This window comes from Sinocyclocheilus grahami, unplaced genomic scaffold (genome assembly GCF_001515645.1).
Source record: "Sinocyclocheilus grahami isolate Dianchi unplaced genomic scaffold, SAMN03320097.WGS_v1.1 scaffold92.1, whole genome shotgun sequence".
Classification (NCBI taxonomy): Eukaryota; Metazoa; Chordata; class Actinopteri; order Cypriniformes; family Cyprinidae; genus Sinocyclocheilus; species Sinocyclocheilus grahami.
Genome location: NW_015505271.1, coordinates 1111558 through 1133798, shown reverse-complemented (window position 1 = coordinate 1133798; position 22241 = coordinate 1111558). Strand labels below are relative to the sequence as shown.

The following is a 22241-nucleotide window of genomic DNA, read 5'->3' as shown; positions in this document are numbered from 1 at the left end:
TTGAATTACCATTGTGTACGAAGTGTGCTATATAAATAAACTTGCCTTGCCTTGACTTGCCTTGCCAATGAGGCCACACCACTCTGACTTGGCACCTTTAGACCACCATGGATGATTATACTTGAGCTCTATTAACTGTTATGTTATGTTGAAACCTATTACAGAAGCAACATAGTATGAGGATAATTTTGTCAGTAGGTTATTACATCTTTCATTACTGGCATGACTTGACAGGACTTAAAAAGTTATTAAAAAGTTCATTGATAAATGCTTTTTTGTGTATACAGATTTGGCGGAGTTTGTATTCCTTGGTCTGTTTCTAATAGAAATGAGTCTGAAGATGTATGGCCTTGGGCCCAGGACCTACTTTCACTCCTCATTTAACTGCTTTGACTTTGGGGTGAGTAAGAGTGTCATCAGATACAAATGATATGCGGGACCAACAACAATACATGTTCCTTTTCCAGCTAATGCCAGGGGTTCTGCCTTATAAGAAACAGAGGAATGCTGATGTCCTACTGACCCCCCTCAAAGACAGCAGCTGCAAGACATTTTGACAAATTATATGATTAGAATTATAATTTTTTTTAATTATTGCTGAAATGCTGGAAATGAGCGTTGCTTTCAAATTTAAATTGTGCCTGGTGTGTTTGTGTTCTCTCTTTGGTGTGTTTAGGTGATTGTGGGTAGCATTTTTGAGGTGATTTGGGCAGCAGTAAAACCAGGAGCCTCTTATGGCATTAGTGTGTTGCGAGCACTACGTTTGCTGAGGATATTCAAGGTTACCAAGTAAGAGATCTATGGTGCTCTGTAGATTATTGTCCTAAATGATCATATTTATACCATGACATAGTTAAATGCTTGATTCTGATTTGTTGACGGTTCCAAATTAAGTTTCAAAAGACACCAGACAAGAAATTGGATAACAATGACAAGAACACTTGTTATTAGTGGTTCAAATGGACTAATTGACTAATGGCCATTGAATTATGATTGAATAAAAAAGCATATTTATGCATCATAAAAATATAAAGTGCTGCATCTCATGATCGATTAGAAATCATTCTAATAATGATTTGGTGCTCAAAAGAGGAACAGAGCAGCATTTATTTGAAATCTTTTATAACATTATAAATGTTATCTATTTAATTAATCTGTGCTGAAAAAGCATTAATTTCTTTACAACAAATCTTACTGACCCCAAACATTTAGTGTGTGTTAAAAGACTGCATAAAAAAAATTGACAACTTGACTTGCTTGACAGTTTTATTAGATTACCACTTTCATGCAAATTCCTTAAAGCACATTTGATCAGACACCCTCCTCAATGTCTTTTTGGCCATCGCTGTTGATAATCTTGCCAATGCACAAGAACTCACCAAGGTTGGTTGGACATGATAAGGATGTATGGCAAAACATATGAAAAAGTCCTGTGCCAATTTATACATAAAAAGTATTTTTTGGGTGCGTAGATTCAGTTAACAAATCATGATTGACAAAACATAAATTCACACAACAAACAAATTCAAATGTCATCCATCCATTGAAAAGTAGTATTTCACTGAAGATTATCATATAAAGTGACAACAGAATACCAAAGTGCACTATCAAAAAAGTGACTGTGCATAAAAAGACCAAAAAACTAACAAAACAAAAAGCAAATGTTTCAGTTCATGGCTGTACAAAAATGAAATATGTACATACATGGCCAATACTAGTCACTGTCACATCTGTACAGTTCCTGCGCACACAACACATGAGTCTCACATTTGTGTATACCAAATGTGTGATCCTATCTCCATGCTCTGACAGTTTTATTAGTTTCATGAGACTGTCTGTAAGGGCTCTTTTGATCTGACTAATGTTTGCCCTGGTCAATAACTCAAGGTAATGAAGCTTTCAGTCCTTTGTGGGATTTACAGCCTTACATGAAGACGATACCAACAGTATAGGGCCATAAGGCTCTTGGGACATCACTATCTTGATTTGTTGATGCTAGCGGTGCTTGCCATTGAATGCAAATTTATACGTGTCTGTCATTCTCTGTTTCTGTGTCTTACTCCTCTGTCAGGATGAGGAGGAGCAGGAGGAGGCCATCAGTAAGAAACTGGCTCTGCAGAAAGCCAAGGAGGTAAAGGAGGTCAGCCCCATGTCGGCCGCTAACATTTCCATCACAGCGTAAGTCAGGGGGCATTAAACCTGCCCTCCCCTTTCACTAATCCTCTGAAACACCTGTTCATCACCCTATCATGTCCTCTTCATTGTTTTTTTTTATGTGTCCCAAGAATCATATTTCTGTTTGTCTCTGTAAGCACATTTCTGGGTGTTGGTTTTTTGTTATTTTACTGTTGTCACTTTTATTTGGTCCTCAGTATGTCTCTGTAGGATTCTTATGTTCTTTTTGCAGTTGGTCCTGCACCCATAATTGGTTGTCTTTACTCTAAAATGACATGTATACTTGATTCAGCCAGGCTGTGTGGAGATCTACAGATTTTCTTTATGTTTTCCTGCTGAGCCCAACTGAAAAATCAGTCTGTGTTTGATAAGATTTGTTGTTAGACACCAATTAATGTACAATGGAAAATATATTTAGCGAATGAATGATAAATCAAATGAATCATGCCATCAAAATCTGATTCAGTTATTTGCATTTTAACCGAAATTGGTTGTTTAACTGTAGCTAAAGACAGTTATTGTGGCAATTCAATGAATTAAAGACAATTATGAATTAAAAACCTAATTTAAAACCAACCATATTTGATCAACCACAATTCTGAATTTTGGGGTAACGTTCCTTTCAATGTGGTTATGGCCCTGGAAATGACTCTTTTGTATTTTCCCCCCTCAGACTCTTGTAGAAATTCTGAATGATTTTTGTAATGTTTATATTGAGTTAACACATTTATTTATTTATTTGTTTGTAATTTTTCATTATGAGGACATTTTTTCCAGTGTTCAAAAGTCATATTAAAATAATTTAATAGAATAATATAATGACTAATTTTGTGTAATATAATTTAATTTAATTAATTAATTGAATCTATTTGAATGCACCTGGAATTTGAATGTCTTTCCTAATACTGTGATGCCTTCTCACCTGTTTTGTTTTAAATTCTGTTTTGAAGTTACACTATTGTTGATATGTACTTCCCATTGAGTTGGGTGGAGTTAGTGTCAGAGTGATTGGCAGCTACAGTCTCTGCCTCTGACTCCGCCCCACCAAACTATTTCTTTCCCCTCTCATGGTTTTTGTTTTTGGCATATGCAGTTTTATAAGGCCAAATCCTGGTGCTCTTTCATGCAGCTCCTCCAACTCCAGCTCTCATTCACCGTGAGTTCATTTACTCTCTGTTCAAATCTCCTCGCCTCCTCTGTCCCAGCACACTGCTCTTGCATGATGCCAGACAACCAAACTAATCTTGCTGACCTGTCATTCACAGTGAATCTTGCAGTTTAACAGATTAAATATTATACATGAAAATATTATGCATAGGTCATGAGAGGGAAACCATAAAGAGTAAAATCAGTGAAGGGTAACATTTATAATGGCTTTTATAAAATATACAAAGTTATTGCTTAAAATGAATTAGAAATAATGATAAAAGGAAATGCTCTGAAAATATTCTTCAAATTAAATTTTCATTCAAATTGTTATGGTGATAATGTAATTTGATAATTCTTGTTAATGTAATTAATCAAACAATTCATATTTTAATGAGAATATACACTCATATATGCTTATATTAATATTAAAATCTTCATGAGCTACTGGTATGGTTGATCTTGTTTCTCGCTTATTAATGAAAGCTATTATAAGGTGTTGCTGAATAAAGTGTAAGTGTAGACTTGAGGTAAACTAGCTAAACTATCAGTATTAATCTGCTTTAGTGTAATGCAGCTGCATCAGTGGGTTTTATACTTAATTTTTTTTTCTAACTTTATGTTTGTTGTGTTTCTTTAGCTAGCGGCTCAGGCAAGTTTCTGGATACTCTAGATTAACTGTTTGTTGGGCTCATTGGCTGCCGCTGGCATTGAGCCGTGTTCTGAGAATCAGCCTTATGTTTCCCAGTGAGCATCACTACTAGAGCTTCTGCTACTGTTAGTGCCTAATGAGTCAGCACTCCTGTCAGACAACAAGCCCATTGCGAGAGTGTCGACACACACACACACATATATATTCTCTATTACACATACAGGCAGGTGAACTCAGGAATCCAGTATATACTCTATACTCTTAATTAAATAGAATAGATAGATTTAAAAACAGAGAACTTGGCTCGTTGTCAATCTTTTGAGAAGCTAAAGGTTAAAAGACATTTGTGTTCAAGCTAGTGATAGATTTTTTTTATTAGTTTTTGGTGATGGAAAGGAACAGTTTACCCAAAAATAAAAAGTCTGTCATCATTTACTGACCGTCATATAATTCCAAACCCGTACGACTGACCTTCTTTAATGGAACAAAGAAAATGAATTTTTGAAGAATATCCTCTCATTTTCACATAATAAAAGTGAATGAGGACTAGGGCTGTTACAAGACAAAAAAGCATTATAAAAGTGGTCATGTGAAGTCATACAATAACTTAGTGTGAGAAGCAGACCGAAACTAAGGTGTATTTCATTATTTCATAAATTATGATTATTTAATGATACGTTTCTCTGGAACTGTTAACTGCAAAATCATTGTTAGTTTTGAGAACCAGATCAGTACAATCTGTGAATGAATCATTCTTTTGAGTCAAATCTTTTCAGTAAACTGATTGTTCTAGTTTACGAACCGGTCTGAATGATTCATTCACAAATGAGACATTACCACTTTTCTGATGAACTCTAATAAACTCACAATATAAAGTTTTTCGGGCAATAACAATTAAAAGCCTGTCTGTATTACACATAAAGCTGTTGTATGGCTTCAGAAGATTTCCGAATATAGCACACAAAACATATGAAATCCTTTTATTGTACTTTTATGGTTCATTTCGGGGCTTGTTAGCTTTAGTCTTGTGTTCCTGTGACTCAGTGGTAGAGCATTGCGTTAACAGCGCAAAAGGTTATGGGTTCGATTTCCAGGGAACACACATACTGGTAAAAAATGTATAGCCTGAATGCACTGTAAGTCGCTTCGGATAAAAGCGTCTGCTAAATGCATAAATTATTAATTAAATTATAGTCCTCAGTGATTTTAACTATATTTAAAAGAGTGATTAGGACATTAAACATTTGTGTTTCACAGAAGAAAAGTCATATGGCTCCATGAGGGTGAGTGATGACAGAATTATACTTTTTTGTGAACTATTCCTATAATGCTTCAGTTTGAGCAGTACTGAAGGGTTTAGGGTTGTAGAGAGTCTGGATAAGTCTGCCATCATCTCATCTCTCTCCACTGTTTTGTACATTCTTTCATTTTTCCACCATTCGTTTTGCACTGTCTGTCTTTTATACATATTTATTCCTTACTGATTTTCTTGTCATATGTTAGTCCTCTAACCTGTTTTCTGTCACTGTGGGGGCTCTTAGCGTGTCTGTTTATATCTGTGTATTTCAATGTGTGCTGTATGTGTTTTAGGAGTTTTGTCTGCTCCCCTGCACATCACTACTTGAGGTAATGGTACTGCATAGGGCATGACTACTGCATCAGTACATGAATGGACGTGTTTTGATCATCTGTATGACAAAAGACAAATACTCATCCTTGACACACCTCATAGTGTTTGACAATGTGGACTATAATCTTGCCCCTCCTTCATAAATATATGTTGACGTTAACCTGTGATTTAATTTTTAACCTTTGGCCAGCTGTAAAAAAAAAATCATCCATCACATTTCACTCTTTGTACTTAAAAGCTGTTGTAAGCTATTTTTGGTCGATACCACACTTAAAATTAAGAGTTTGATGAAGGATGTGTATAGTTTTTTTTTAGCCAGAGAAAGTTAGCTAAGCCAGAGTGATTAGCTTAACGTTAGCAATACTGCTAACACTGTTTACAGCAGCTTATAGCACGTTGATAACATTCCAGTCTTTATTTTTGTTGAGTATGTTAATATTTAATAGAAAAGGGGAAATATTGGAGCTGTGGCATAATGATTAGTACACATGCTCTGACTCATTGAGCTGTAGTGCTCATGCAAGTTTGAACATCCTGTTCCCCTCTTCCCCCCAAAGTTTTCTGTGATCTTTCTGCTATCTGTTATTATTAACATGGCCAAAAGTCAAATAAACAGAAAAGGGAAATGAAGATCACACCTTGAGGTCCTGTCATACAGTAAAACCAGGGAGTTTGCACCACTCCGTCCTGCTTGTCCACAAGAGCTACAGTCTGACCTCAGGACTGTTTCACACCACAAGGCCTAGTTAGTGCTTTAGCAGTAAATAGTGTCTGAAAATCAGTCTCTCATCTCTTTCCCAGCCTCAGAGAGTGTTCCCTGTCCCATCACCTGTCTACACATTGCTGTATTTCACTCATCACTCTCTTGAACACGGCCTGCCTGCTAGAGGTGTGCCCAGAATAGAGCGATGTGGAGAAAAGAGAAGTGTAGACGTGTCACTTTTCCCCAGCTGAATCTTTTCCTTACTTTTGTACTTTTTACAGCAATAACTGTCTTGATTCATGTTCTCTTCATGCTAACTAATTGGATAAGAAATAAGGTATAAGATGACATTGCCCAGAAAAGACATGATAGGATAAATATAGGAGACTTCTGTCATCATTTGTTCACAAGCATGTCGTTCTAAATCCGAATGACATGGGGTGTGATTAAACAATGACAGAATGTCTTTTGTGCGTGAACTGTTCCTTGTAAGGGAGCAATAGATATGAGGTCATTAGACCTGACAAATCCCTCTAAATGTCCTACACTTAGAGTATAGGTTGCAAGGTTAAACTTCATGACCTAAATCATTGTTCACAAACGTTTGCAGGATGAGTAAAGCATGCCTATAACTAATATTTGTAATCTGGCATCCATAAAGACCTTCTTTTTATTTATACAGGGGTTAGTTCCAGTCCTCAAATCTGCTTAAACTAACGCCGTTCCAAGAGCAGTGACATGTACTTTTCACTCTTTGTATCTCTCCGCTGTGTTCAGTGTTAGACAGATCCTGCTTTGGCTTTGTTTAGAACTATTTTAGTTAGTAGAGCAAAAACAGACAAAATTTCCAGCAATATTGTCAAAAACGTATATTATTTAATATTAACTTTCAATGTTGTAGTCGAGACCAACTCATTCATATCTAAATCAAGACCCAGACTAGAAAGGGACTGAGTCAGCGTCAAGACTGAGTTCACATGCTCCAGAGTCCATGACAAGATCAAGGTCTTGGTCTTGGTTCTCATGTCTGAGTCCAAGAGCATACTTTCATGGTCTCGGTCTTGTCATGTGGACTCAGTCTTGACTCAGACTCAGTCTTCTTTGGATCTCGGTTTTGACTCAAACTCAACCCTCTTCTGGTCTAGACTACAAAACTGTTAATTTGTGTGAATTTCATCTATCCAAAATGAATTTTCAAATCGATAAGGATTTTTCAAATAACGCAAACAAGAAATCACCATGTAGAAAGGGGGTCTCAACATGGATGGAGACTAACGTCAACACCATGCCTAAGTGTTTTTTAATTGAATCTGTCTGAGGCTTACACATTTTTTTCCTTAAATATTCTCTTCACTAGTAAAGAACAGCAGCGTTCTCTAAAAATGATGTCCGTATGGGAGCAGCGCACCACGCAGATTCGGAAGCACATACGGGCCAGCAGTGAGGCATTGTACCAAGAAGAGCTCAACCCTCGGCTGACCTCTAACCTTCACCTCCGCCCTGACATGAAAACCCACCTGGACCGGCCTCTGGTGGTGGAACCTCGTTGTGATGGTCCCATCAGTCCCCACAGAGGCTGGGACAAACCCCAGAATTTGCAAGGGGAGGGCGGCACACTGGAGGAACGAGTCCCCCCTGTGATGGAGCCCCCACAGTCACACCAACCACACAAGCACCACCGTCACAGGGATCGTCCCTCCAATGAGACCAATGAAAATGGTGACACGGGTCATGGCAAAGAAGGCTGGCATCACGTCCATCACAGCCGCAGTAAGGAGCAAGATGGGACACGGTGTAAGGAGGGGAAGAGTGACAGGAGCCGGAGCAGAGAGGGGGGCCGCAGACATCACCACCAGAGCTCAGTGGATGAGGGTGGTGGGGAGAGAGAACATCGTCACCATCACTCCCACAGGCATAACAGAGAGGGCAACGGAGTGGTCAGTGCTGGGGGGAAGAGCGAACGGCGGTCCAGGCAGAAGGATGGCTCACGTTCGGGAACAAGGGAGGGAGAGAGGTGCTCCAGGGGCGAAAATGGAGGTAATGGAGGGAGGACACAGCACAGACTACGTACCAGTAAAGCTCAGTCCACGCTGGAAGGAGAGGAGCAACAAGGGAATGAAGAGAAGGAGGAGGGCAAGTCGCACAGCCACAGGTAAAACTTTCTTCTCAAATATTTTTTAAAATATATTTTTTATTTTTTATTATACTTTAGATTGAACAGCACATTTGTTCTCAAGTTCCCAAGAAAACTGAACCATGTTCCAGTAGCTACAATACTGTTGACCTTATTCATATGAGCAGTGGTGGAGATGACTCCCTTAAATCCATTCAGCAAAAAGACTCATTGAGATTTGTTCATTGATTCATTCAGTGACTTTCTTTTTTCTTGGTCATTACACCCCAGTGGGTGGTGACCAGTGTTGGGCAAGTTACTTCCAAAATGTAATGCATTATATATTACTAGTTACTGTCTTTTGAAAGTAATTAGTTACATTACAATATTACTGTCTCTGAATTGTAATGCGTTACACTACTTTTGAGTTACTTTCACCAAAATATCCACAGAAGTATTATAAAATACAAAAATGTAGTTTATTGCTGCTCATTCTACACCCAGTGGAGTGTAATGTGATAGGTCTGTATAGCATAAAATTATAAAATCTTATTTAGATACCGGTATGTAGGTCTACATTAATGGTATGTTGTAGTTTAGGTTTAAACACAGATAAGCAGAAACCGCATTATTACATTCATAAATAACACCGGTAAATAAAGCGAAATGTTATAATCAGGGGCGTGGCCATCATTTCAGAAGTGAGGGGGACAGGAATGTTATATATATATATGTTACAACATTACAATATAACATTTCTGTAATCTATATAACCTACCAGTCAACAGTTTTTGATCAGTAAGATTTTTAATGTTTTATAAAGAAGTCTCTTATGTTCACCAAGCCTGCATTTATTTGATCCAAAGTAGAGCAAAATATTTTTACTATTAATATTAATTCTACTCAGCTGTTTTCAACATAATAATAATAATAATAATAATAATAAATGTTTCTTGAGCAGCAAATCAGAATATCAGAATGATTTCTGAAGGATCGTGTGACTGGAGTTACAATGCTGAAAATTCAGCTTTGAAATCACAATAAATAAAATTTTAAAATATATTCAAATAGAAAATAGTTATTTTAAATAGCCTAGTAAAAATATTTCAAATTTTTACTGTTTTGCTGTACTTTGGATCAAATAAATTCAGGTTTGGTGAACAGAAGAGACTTCTTTAAAAAACATAAAAAATCCTACTGTTCAAAAAGTTTTGACTGGTAGTGTATAGACAACTTTAATTTTTCTCTAATTTCTAGCTTTAATTGGCTTAGAAATCAGATAACTGCTGGAGAGTGACCAATAATAATGATTTGTTTATATACTACAAACACTTTTTATCACATAATAAGGTAGAATAGTATTTATACTGTAATAAATGCTATGTCAATTAGCACTGCATTGTTCATATACTTTATTTATGACCTGGAGATGATTTGATAAACACAAATAAACCATATATTGTCGCAATCGTATGTTTAATGTCTTCATGTTTCCAAACGTTTCTGTTTTTCTGTGAAAACAACTGTTTTCATACAGCGATAGCTGAACGCTTTTGTCCATATTAGGAATTTGCTGGTATGACTTTCTGCGTGAGAGTGTTTTGCGTTCCGTGATGTTCATCTCGCCTTATTCTGGGTCCGAATAAAACATCAGATCATGCACAGACTATCCTGTCTCTTTGAATTTAAATATATATTTATTCACACCGGCTCTTGAAAATCTCTATGTGAACACACTTCCCCGAAAAAGTGGGGGGACACGTCCCCTGTGTCCCCCGCGTAATCTACGCCCCTGGTTATAATGTACAAACAATAAACACAATACCTAGCCTATAGGCAATTTTGAACGGTTTCAGAAGAAAACAAGAATGAAAAATATAAGTTGCTAAACAAGCCAAAACGAATTAGGCTAATCAGTGGCGGCGCTAGGGCGTGCAAGACTGCAAACTGTGTGCAAGAGTTATGCCGGTGAACGTCAGTAAATTCACTATAGAGAAAGTGAAAGTAAAAAAAAACAGATTTTTCACTTAAACAGGTTGTTTTTGAAAATCTGTGCACGAAATAAATCTGCTCTTAATTTTCATTGATGACTGCAGTGTTAATAATTTTAATTATAGGCCTATAATTCAATTGTATAAATTAATAGACCTGTTTAAAAAAAACTTTAAAAAAACATTTTCGATGAGGAGTAGCCTAAGCTAATAGCCTAAATTTTAATTATCCTCACAGCGCGCCATACGGTAATTGCGGCGCAGTAATTTAATGTCATTTAATAATAAAAGTAACCTAATAATAATAATAGGCCTAATAATAAGAAGAATGTAACAGGCCTACATTACTTGGAAATTTTAAATCCTCTTAATATTGCCCATTTTTGATGCTTTGTTTTGACAATATCTCTGGCTATCGTCGACACATGATACGACGCATCTCAGCACGGGGAGGTTATCATGGGGGCCCCCCGCAGTGCGTGCCCATCTGCTATGCCACTGTGTGGAAATAGTTGTATGAATTGTCTGCACTTTATCTATTGTAAAAAATGGTTAGAATTTACCATGTTTTCCTGCCAGTTGGCACTGAGAGTGACTGACACTTGATGGTCAGAAAAAATGACTAAATAAATGTGTAAAAAAATAAATTCAAATAAAATAAAAAAATTAAAAAATTAAAAAATTGTATGTGCGTTCATAAATTGTATTAATTTGTAAGTGTCATATTTGGCAGTTGGCATTAAAGTTATATCACTAATAACAGTGGCATATGAGAAGTTTATACCACAGAAAAAAAAATCTAAAATATGCCTTTTTCGAAGCTGCTGTATATAAAAAACACAAGGTGGCTGAATTTGTATGCTGAAGCTTATAGGCGTTCATTATTTTCACTCAATTTAATTAGTTTTTTAGCACCCCCTCTGAACTGTTAAGCCCCCCCTTAGCACCCCCAACAAAAAAAATCCTGGAGCCGCCACTGAGGCTAATTCAATGTGAAACTAAAAGCAAACAGTGTTGTCGCGCAGCCTACCTCTCTCATTCGGCATTAATCCAATTAAATGTGTCCATATTTGCGATGTATTTGAATGCTAAACTATCATTTATTATGTAAACCAGGCTTATAACGCACTTAAAAAACATCCTCGTCACATGAGCAAATGTGTCTTTGGCCCAAGCTCTGGCTGAACGGCACCGATTGTAACTACGCGGTACGCACTATTTAAATTAACCAGTGTATCTATGTTTGGTTGACTATTTTATTCTGATAATGAACAGGCTGCAATGTTTGCAATGCTGTATGTGTGTGCGTGAAGCGCCGGCGCGATCGAACAGCAGAAACAAACAACAAAAAAATATTCCGTCATACAGAGCATTCGAAACTGCAATGTGTTTACTTTTATTTCTGTCATCTCGGTTTCCTTTCCGTGGACTTTCGTAGAGCGCTGCGCCCACCAAACTCAGCAGCATATCTCTCAGTCTTTTCCTTTCGTTTTGTTAATCTGTTAATTAGGCTATTTAAGTCAAATATTTCGCATATTCATTCATTTTACATATAGACTATGATTTAACAAAAACAGATTTAGTTATTTTTGGTTAAACTTAATTTTTGTGCTTGTTTGCGCTCCTCCTCTTCTCCGACCCTGCAGCTCTCTCCGATAGCTTAGTGTTAGTGGCACCAGTCCAGTGTTTCCAGGTTTTACTCATGCTATTTCTCCATGTTGAGAGCTTGGTGTCGCACATATTGCTAAGCATTCTTATCCTTTTCTCAGACGAACTGAAAATAACAGGAGTGTGTCCATCTCACAAATGTAGAATCCGTCTCTGCGGTCATCCATCTAATTCCAGCAACAGAAGATAGACAAACTATTTTACCCGCGGATTTTTTTCTCTGGTGCTGGTTTACGGTGTTGGTAAATTCACCACTTAATTTTGAGTTAAAATATGTTGTTGTAACTTGTGTTACTGAGATTGTAACGAGTAATAATATTACCCACATTTTATTAGTAATGCGTTATATTACTGCGTTACAGCAAAACGTAATATACTACTGTAATATTATTACTTTTGTAATGCGTTTCTCCCAACACTGGTGGTGACCAGTGACTTTTTTTATACTATAAGCAAATGTATGTACTCAACAGATTTGTTCACAAACATTTTAAGCCAAACATTTATTTACTTAATAAAATGTGCATATCAACATTTCTATGACTCAAAAAGAATGTTGTCAGTCAACACATCCTCATTCATGAACGAGATGCTTTCTTCATTTAGTTTGAGTCCTAGTTTGTTTCTGAGTCAGTTTGTTTCCCAGTGCCTTTCTGAGTCAATCCAAACTCAAAACACCAACACGTTCATTGAAGGGTCTATTTATTCAGTGGGTCCAGCCAATAATATGCTCTGAAATATGAATCAGTGCATGGAATTGACAGTGAAGAATTTGTTCACTTAAAAGATTAGTTCAGAAACACAGAGACATTCATGACCAAAACACCAAAGTGTAACCTCATTTTGACTCACTGCTGCAGACACATGGACATGGGAGGAGATTCACTGGCTGTAAACCCCCATCAACCTTCAGTTGGGAGCCGATGGTGTCTTGAGAAGCCAGAAGACTTGGACAATAAACTAAATATTGGTCAGACTGGAGGAATGGGCACACACATACCTGTGACCATCACATCTCCCCCTGGGGAAACAACCCTTATTCCCAGTTAGTATTTCTCATACAGTCCTATAAGGTCACTTTGACCAATTTTTCACTCATTTTATACTCGCATACGTGTGCCATTTTTTCAAGGGTGTTTACATTGCTACTGGCAACAAGCCAGTGTTGGTCTAAAGTTTACAAATATTTAAATTCACACGTGACATCTGTTTGTCTTCTCAGTGAACAGTATAGACAGTGAGACGATGCCCATGACTGAGAAGAATCTGGAGGATCTGAACCAGAGCAGCCCTCGTCCTGTCCTTCCCTTCAGCTCCATGTTCATCTTCAGCCCAACCAATCCGTAAGTGTGTGTGTGGAAAATTCATGAGTCCCAGTGCTTTCAAAACCATGTGCATTTGAACATTTACCCCAGTGCAATGTAACAAATGCTGTTGTTAGAGCTAAACTTGCATTGAAGCTGAAGTATTCCTTCAACAATTTTTTTTGTTAGCTTGACAGTAGCTCACATTCAAAAAAGGCTTTCCAGACATAAGCTATTTTTTGTCGACAAGTATTGGTGTAGTATGGCACAGTTGAATGAGCATGTCAAATACACCTTACCATAATATTCTTGCTTTCCAAGTAGTGTTTCACAGTTTATTATCTACAGTAAAAAAATATTTAAATGTCTCGTAATGAAACGGAAGTAGTGATAGATCTTTTCTGTATTGTGACATACTTTCAAGTTATTACAAAAAATAAAAGCGTTTAGGGCAGAGACTTGGTTCTATCCATTGGTTGTTGATTGGATGGAGGCAGACATGAAAGTGAGCTTAGAGTTAATTGTAAGAAGGGATGGGTTTAAGTGGACTAAACAATCAAAGAATTCTGACATACATCACCAGAGAGATATCTGTTGTTTTAGTGATCCAGATCCAGGTCCGGATTATCCACAGACGGGATTGGGCGAGTGCCCTGGGGCAACAGCCAGTAAGGGGCACCAATTGATTAAGATAATAACTAGACCTTATTTTTCATGTTTTGTATATACAGTGGGGAAAAAAAGTATTTAGTCAGCCACCAATTGTGCAAGTTCTCCCACTTAAAAAGATGAGAGAGGCCTGTAATTTTCATCATAGGTATACCTCAACTATGAGAGACAAAATGAGAAAAAAAAATCCAGAAAATCACATTGTAGGATTTTTAAAGAATTTATTTGCAGTGATACAATATATACAGAGAGAATATAAAATATAGGCATATATAAAGAATTGCGATTGGGTCAGGTCCAGCCTGGTCTCATTAGTGTTTATACGTAGATATTAATACGTTACATTTACATTTACAAGCACAAAATGTACGTTTTTGTACTTTTTTATTGATGCCAAAACGTACAATTTAGACGTATTTCAATGTTTAAAATGTACAAATCGCTACGTATTTTAGCTAAAAAACATAAAAAATTTACATATCTTTTATATCATTAAGATATTCGATATAAATATAGATTATATAATTTTATCAAAAAGCGATTTAGATTTTTAGACCCCTTAACCTACCCCCAAACCTAAACCTACCCATTTTATAGCGAATATAAAAGGATATAAAACGCAATTGACCGAAATATGCAGGAAATAACCATTTTGGTAACAATAGCATTAAAAATATTTTTATAGTCGCTAATCCAACTCCTACCTTTAAACCTAAACATAACTATTTCTGTACTGTATAAGAAAAACATGTCAGACAGATAAATGCAATTATAATAATTTATTTATTGCAAAAATGTCAAAAGCAGTACCAAAAGTAATCCAAATGACTAATCCAAATGCGTTGCAGTCGCAGTCCTCTCTGGTGGAATACAGAAGGTTTGTGAGGTGCAGAGCAGAATTTATGTTATTAATCGCTGAAAATATCCCGATTATTTTCCCGATCCACTCCGTGAAGGGCGAGAGGCAATGAGCGTTCAAAGTGGCAACATTTGCATTTGTAAAGAGCGCGTCAGTCAGTGTGGGCTTTGCTGCTTACAGTCACTGGACTCGCTGCTTGGGATGGAGATGAAGATCGCCGAATGAAGGCTTGGATTTGGGTCTGTTTCTCGCAGTCGTATGGATTCGGAAGATCTGGATTACAGCGCACAAATAAAATTTTTCATTTCGTAATTCTTGCGTTTTTTATGTATTTTATAGTTCTATTGTCAGTCACAGCATGTCGGAGAAAACGCCTTTTGTGGCAAAGTAAACAAAGTAAACATTACATGACAAGTAAAGGTTAAACGATTGCAGAAATATTATTTATTTTAAGGGTTTAAAGTGAAGTCCTGTTTAACATTATATAGGCCTATTCTTGGAAATGAGCTGGCAGCAAAAATCACAGAACAGAACGAAATGTTATCATTTCATATTAAGTAAGCGAGTAAACAATTTAATAATGCAATTGAAAACATAAGGTCATTGATATGACAACTAAAAACAACAACAATAATAAAATTAATGCCGCGATTTCGATATTCATAAAGATTAATTTTTAGGTGTCGTCAAAATGTCAGTTTTATACATTTAAATGCTGAAAATACATAAGTATTTGTACATTTAGATGCTGAAAATAGTATTGTACGTTTTAGTGCCTGTAAAAACGTAAGTAAATGTACGTTTTATAGAAGTGTAGGGGGGCACTTTAAATGTGGTCACCCTAGGGCACTACACTGTGTTAATCCAGGCCTGTCCAGATCCATGTATTGACATTTTACTTAAAAAAACCAAAAAAAAAACCTAGTCAAAACAAATATAAAAAAAATTATACACATGAATGGATAAATCATTCACAATAAGATCAATGACATGCATTTAGAAAATAGATAGGGTGAATTTTCATTTCATGTCGACTTTAAAAGTAGCTTGAATGTCGTTTCTACTATAAATTATGATTACTTACTGTATGGTACAAAGTAGCTTCCACAACACTGCTGGGTGTCGTTCTGAACATTCACATACAGCATTTGTAGATGGAGACTGGCAAACCACCAATGCTGTTATATCTGCAAACGTTTCTGCTTATTACTTGTCTCAACCGTCACTAAGAATGGTTGTGAACTTTAATCGTGTGTGTTTAAGGTAAGCACTTTAAGATCTTTAAGTCTGAAAGGCATCCAGTTCCATAAACCGCCACATAAAGCTGTGTATTAATGGGCAATTTCCAAATGCACTTGTCTGTCATGGTCCTGTTGGTGAAACAATATAGTAATACTTTTATTTTACTATATACTAATGCCACATGGGTGTTTTTTCACCTGGCCGTGCCTACCAGACATGTCTGCTAAAAGCGACACTATTACTGAATTAATTGTTGATCTCAGACCTTGCCTATGGCCTGCATGAAAATATTAATTATCGGTGGTTAATTAAATGCATCTGTCTGTAGATTTAAAGTTATGTTTAGGTAACAGACTTCATTATGTAATTGCCTTCAGCCTCACTCTCATAGTGTGGGGTTTTTGTGTGTGTGTGTGTGTGTGTGTGTGTGTGTGTGTGTGTGTGCAGGGTGAGACGTCTGTGCCACTACATTGTGAGTCTGCGCTACTTTGAGATGTGTATCCTGGTGGTGATTTCCATGAGCAGTATAGCCCTGGCTGCGGAGGACCCAGTCCAAGCCAATGCCCCTCGTAACAATGTAAGTCACTCATATGTTTTGTCTGAGCTGGTCTGACTGTTCAAAGTCAGATTTTGTCAGTGTTTGACCTCATTTTCCTATGACTGCTGAAAATCTGATGACCATTTTACTTTTCACTTCATAGGTCCTGAAGTATTTGGACTATGTCTTCACTGGTGTTTTCACTTTTGAGATGGTCATTAAGGTAATTTTATGGTAAATTACACTGTTTAATTGGATATCTCATAGAAGAAGTGATCCAGAATTCTTCTCATAACCAGAGATAAGGCTATTTGGTGACAGTCTCTCTATGTGAAGCCCATTGACCCATCTTTCATAAACGACTAGTCAGTAGTTTGTCTGAACAACTAGTCAACTACAGTAGTTGGTCTAATTAAGATCACACAGGACATGATCTTGGGTTCATAAATAGTTTCAGTACAGTAACTGACAGATTCTCACAAAAAAAAACAGCAAAATTTCTACAAGCTTTTATTGTACAAAACTGTCATATTCTTCACAATAAAAGTTAGTATTCTGTATAATAATGGGAACATTGCTCACAGTGAATGATATAAAGTCTGTCAGTAATTTTCTTGAAATGTATTGTAAAGGCAGTGAATTTGTTACAGAAATGGTGCTTTGATGGCTGTAATGATGGTGTATAATCTTTCATATTTATGCTTCTTCTTTGAAAAGATGGTGGATTTAGGTTTATTGCTGCATCCTGGTTCGTACTTCAGAGATCTGTGGAATATTCTGGATTTCATTGTGGTCAGTGGTGCACTGGTGGCATTCACATTCTCGTAAGTTGCCTTTAATTTACAAATACCTAAATCCCATAAATTAGAACACTCTTAATTAAAATCTGTACTTAACCATGTTTGAAGTTTATTATTGATCTTGGCTTCAAACTAGTTCTTGCCCATATACTCCTATTCTTTTTTAAAAGGTTTTACTTTACACTTGTTCCCACAGCATGACAAGAGTGTCTTTGTCTGACTTTGTTGTACACATTCAAGGCTGCAAACTCCCACTGATCTGTTATTTCCTTCCTGTCCTTCTCTCAGAGGTGTGGGTCAGTTGACATCACTTTATTGCACTTTTGAGAATGCAGTCTCTAAAAGAATGAGCGTGTGTGTGTGTGTGTGTGTGTGTGTGTGTGTGTGAAGGAGCTAATAAAGGAGTTGTCTGATACGATCAGCTGTTCGCTCATCTTCTGTGGTTTAATGGATGAGCCATTGCAACACTTTAGTATTGAGGAAATGTTATTAGCTGCTATTAGAAACACTTGCCAGTTCAACAGAAATAGAAAAGGTGTAATGTTAAGATTTTTAATTGCTATGGTGCTGGTGCAATATTGTGAGATCAGTGGCAGTGCTGTTTTCACATGATACACCAGCCTCTCCGCTGCCTGAGCAAGGCAAGCAGAACAGAGAGTGGGTGCAATACCTTGAAATACTGCTTCAGAATTGCAGGGGTATCTCAGAATGAAGGGGTCTCTCAGCTGTACTGACTAATCTGTCCTACTTCCTGTTTGTTTTTATGTTTGTTTCTGTGTTGTCATGTCAAAGACGTGTTAAATGTGAGTGTATTGATGTGCTGTCACTGATTTCCTCTCTTCCTCTGTTTCTCTCTGCTTGGAATCGCTTGAAAGGAGCTTCATGGGGTAACGCCTTAACTCTCCCTGTGTCTTTGTTTCTGTCTCTGTCTCTCTCTCTTTCACTGTTCGTCTTCTTGCCTGTCTCTGTGTGAGTCCAGTAATGCTTAGCCCATAGGCAAGTGTTGAAGCATGGGATCTTCTGCAGTGTTTCAGCCTCTCCATAATCCATCATTTGGCATCACTCACACATTTGCAGTCAGTGAGCTTGGTCGTCTTCTCCATGCCATTTAATTCTCTGTTGTCATGGAGGGCAGACACTATCGATCTGTTTCATTTCCTCGAAACATTCCTACCATTCTCAGTAGGTCTTCAGTGCTTACTGAATATGGAGCATCCTGGATGATCCCTAGTGACCTCAGACAGGATGATCAGTGCATGTGTCATATCATATCAAAGATGACCTGTTCAGTTGTGTTGGAGTGGCATATCAGGGCAAGTCTGGCTTTTTGGCCAGTAAATGCACCATTGTTCACTTTAAACATCACATACATGCTCCATTGGTGGACGTAAGAGCATGAACATATTTATTGTACATGCTTATCTTTCTGCATGTTTTCGGACTCACATGAGAGAGTGTGATGTACTGCAAATGTGACTGCTGTGATTGGCCAGATCTTTGAAAGTGCTCTTTAAAGCATAAAAGACATTTATAACTAGAGATGCACTGATATTAAAATTCTATAATGACTAAATAAATTAAATACAAAACACCAAAAATTAACAGCATAAAAAAAAAAAATTTTTTTAGGTATGATATTATTCATTTAGATTTTTTAAAACGTTTTTAGCTAGCTTTTATTTAGCGTAAGATGGAATCCAACAGTGTTATTAAAAAAAGGACGTTTAAGGATTAACTTGATTGTTAGATGACAGCAAAGGTAATTGTAATGCTAAAATTGGAAAAATTAGCATACAATTAAATATCAAATATCAACTCTTTATTGAGTTATTAACTTTATTACTAGAGCACTTTCAAAAACCACAATGGGTACCAGAGTGCTGTACATAAAAGTAGTCAAATACATGAAGCTAAAAAACTACAAAAACACATATAATTTACAATACATTATTAAAAGCTAAGGAAAATAAATGAGTTTTTATAGCCCTCTGAAATGACCCTAAGGTCAGCTGTCACCAAAAAAGCTCTATCACCTTTACATTTCAGGCGCAATCAAGCAACCGTCAGACACAGCTGATCATTTGAGTAAAGAGATGGAACGGTTGATATGAACCAATTAATTGATACCAAGATAACATGCATCCCTGGATATAACATTTTGCCCATATGTGACGGACCGAAATGAACACCTGTACAATAAAGTATAATAGTAATGTTATACTTTTTAGGTTTATAGCCATTTGTTATTTTTAAAGCCATCTTTCAACCATGCTTAAAGTTCATAAGCGTGATATGAATCAAATCAGGACTGATCTATGGCAAGTCTTGGTATTCACTCCAGATCTTGATTGTGCTAGTTTTCAGATCCATCCTCAGATGTTCCCTCTCTGTCAAGTGTACCCCTCATCTCTCCTACAGCTGTCTCTGCAGACTCCATTCTCTTACAACCTTAAAAGAAATGAACGGCATTTGGAAGTGTCTGTTTCACCCACCATACAAAGCCTCTTCCTCCCTTTTGTCAGTTTCCAAAACATTTGCCTGAAAAAGTCCTGCAATTTCCTGTTTCTCCTGCATACAGTCATCAAAGTCATTATGTCTTGTGTTTTAGCCTCACAAAAGAACATGATGGTGCTCATAAAAGTCTTTTTCATTCTCACTGAAATGTTATGTGCAATGTTCTGAAAGGATGATGTGGTTTACTGTTAGTGCAGAGGTACTTTCTGTTGTCAGCATGTCATAATGTTTTGCCTTTTGCTTTGTGTTCTTCTCATTCATTAGATCACATCAAAGCGTAAACAGGTGGGGAACCCCTGATATTCTTTTTTCTCCTTGATAAATCTTCTCTGTTCCTCATTGTCCTGGGCTTACTGGGATTATGTCCTTTACTGTCACTACATATTAGTGGAGTGAGAGTATCTGTCCAGGGTTGGAGCCTCTACAATAACACTGCTAGCCTTCAACAGCACCTCTAAATGATTGTTGATTGATGTTGTATTGATGTGAAAGAGCATTTCTCCACCATCATCGTTATCTGGGGTCCTGTGAAAGTTACCAGGGTGTCCAGTGGGACGTTATTGAGGTTCTTTATAGTTTGTAGTGGGTTTGGGGGATAAACATCAGGCCCTGTACAGTAAATGCATGCTAGACTAAGGTGCATCAGGAAGCATGGGTGGAGTTGCATGACCTTGTCGAGCCCTATGATTGGGCCAGAGGAGTAACTTCGCCATGCTGATTGGTGATAATGCTGAAAGGTCTCTGCTGATTGGCTGTTAGATTGGTGTTCATTGGTTTTGTAGAAGAATGTATGAACTGTGCATGTGTGAGTAGACGTTGGCACTTTCTAGGGGTGAAGTTGAACCTTTGCTTATTATTGTAAATGCTAGAAATCTGCAAATGTTACTACCACCTGCTCTTGCACATGGAAAGATCTGTTGTAGTTGTAGGTCATTTCTTGTAGTAGGAAATATGTCTATGTGCAATAGAGGGGAATCACTGCTTGGGGATTTTTCTATTGTAAGCATTTTCACAATAAATTCTTGAAGTTATTTTCTGCTGAATCATTTGTCAGCAACAATCATACACCTGCCAAAGTAATGATTATTTCAACGCGTTATCGAAGTAAGAGACCATGAATAAATTAGATGCGATATGAACTGTCAGATATTCTGTTGTTCTCTCTTCCATTGCTGCACTGGAAGCACTAAACGGTACCTGCAAATAAATGCAAATGATAATGACCAGCTTACTGTACATTATCCCACTTATTACACGGCTGCTCTCCAAAATAAATAAATACATGAAATATTTATTTGAGCTGAAATAATTTTACCTGTATGTTATGTTAAAACCTCTAAGCGAAAAAGATTACAATTACATAATCCATTACAATGTATAAAACAAACAGCCGAGCAATGAGACAAAACGCTTTACCGATATTACAGTAAAATTTGTACAGAAGTCATCCAGAGTCATTTTTACTGTAGTCAATTACTGAGACGCAATATGGCGTCAGTTGCATTTGCAGGCGGTGTGATACGAGATGTATAAAAGTTGTGCCAATTTTATAGGATTTGTATAGAGCGTTGACATGGGCGGCGATATTAAATTTCTGGCCACGGAATGCCGTGATCGACCAATCAGAATCAAATATTCAAGAGAGCCGTGTAATAACTAGTTGTAATATAAGATAATTGGGAGAATGAATTAGCACATATAGTAATTTACCTGCACTTAATTTTGTCAGACATCCAACAAAACACATGCCCTGCATCAAAATAGGGGCTTAGTGAAGGTTATTTGAATGAATGTGATGTCTTACAAATAATATGACTTTGTTTGCACTTTGCCTGCATTAGATATAATGCGAAGGGCTTCAGTTATTTCATATGACCATGGAGTATTTCCTCATGATTCAGTTAACGACTATGCTTGTCCTTGCAGTTACTTCATTAAATTACATTGTTAGCTTGGCGGTTATGATTTGAGCATTTAGGAGCTGAAGCATGACTGATTTCTGCTGAGGCCTGCTCTTTTCTTTTTACATACATTTAAAATCAATACATTTTATTTAGCCGTCCTTTTTCTTTTCTTGTTCTGCGTTTAATGAATACATGTACTGTATTCAAATCTATGCAGTCATTTCATCAAAGTGACACATTTGAAGCATGTCAGCTTGATAAAAACTTAAAAGCAAAACAGCATTGGTTCCTGAAAAGAAAGGTTTCTTTGTTATCATTGGTGTCATGTTGTTG

General features: G+C 36.9%; 1 protein-coding gene across 1 annotated transcript in view; it reads left to right on the top strand.

Annotated features, from left to right (window-relative positions):
• Positions 1–22241, top strand: part of cacna1ba (calcium channel, voltage-dependent, N type, alpha 1B subunit, a) — a 121877-nt gene that overhangs the window by 61893 nt on the left and 37743 nt on the right. The window contains exons 11-23 of the mRNA XM_016275226.1: positions 288–400; positions 677–761; positions 1316–1383; positions 2072–2178; positions 3269–3331; positions 7664–8458; positions 12939–13123; positions 13301–13421; positions 16600–16729; positions 16854–16913; positions 17408–17514; positions 18366–18377; positions 20269–20289. Coding sequence (XP_016130712.1) covers positions 288–400; positions 677–761; positions 1316–1383; positions 2072–2178; positions 3269–3331; positions 7664–8458; positions 12939–13123; positions 13301–13421; positions 16600–16729; positions 16854–16913; positions 17408–17514; positions 18366–18377; positions 20269–20289 — 1867 coding nt within the window. The remainder of the gene's footprint in view (positions 1–287; positions 401–676; positions 762–1315; positions 1384–2071; positions 2179–3268; positions 3332–7663; positions 8459–12938; positions 13124–13300; positions 13422–16599; positions 16730–16853; positions 16914–17407; positions 17515–18365; positions 18378–20268; positions 20290–22241) is intronic.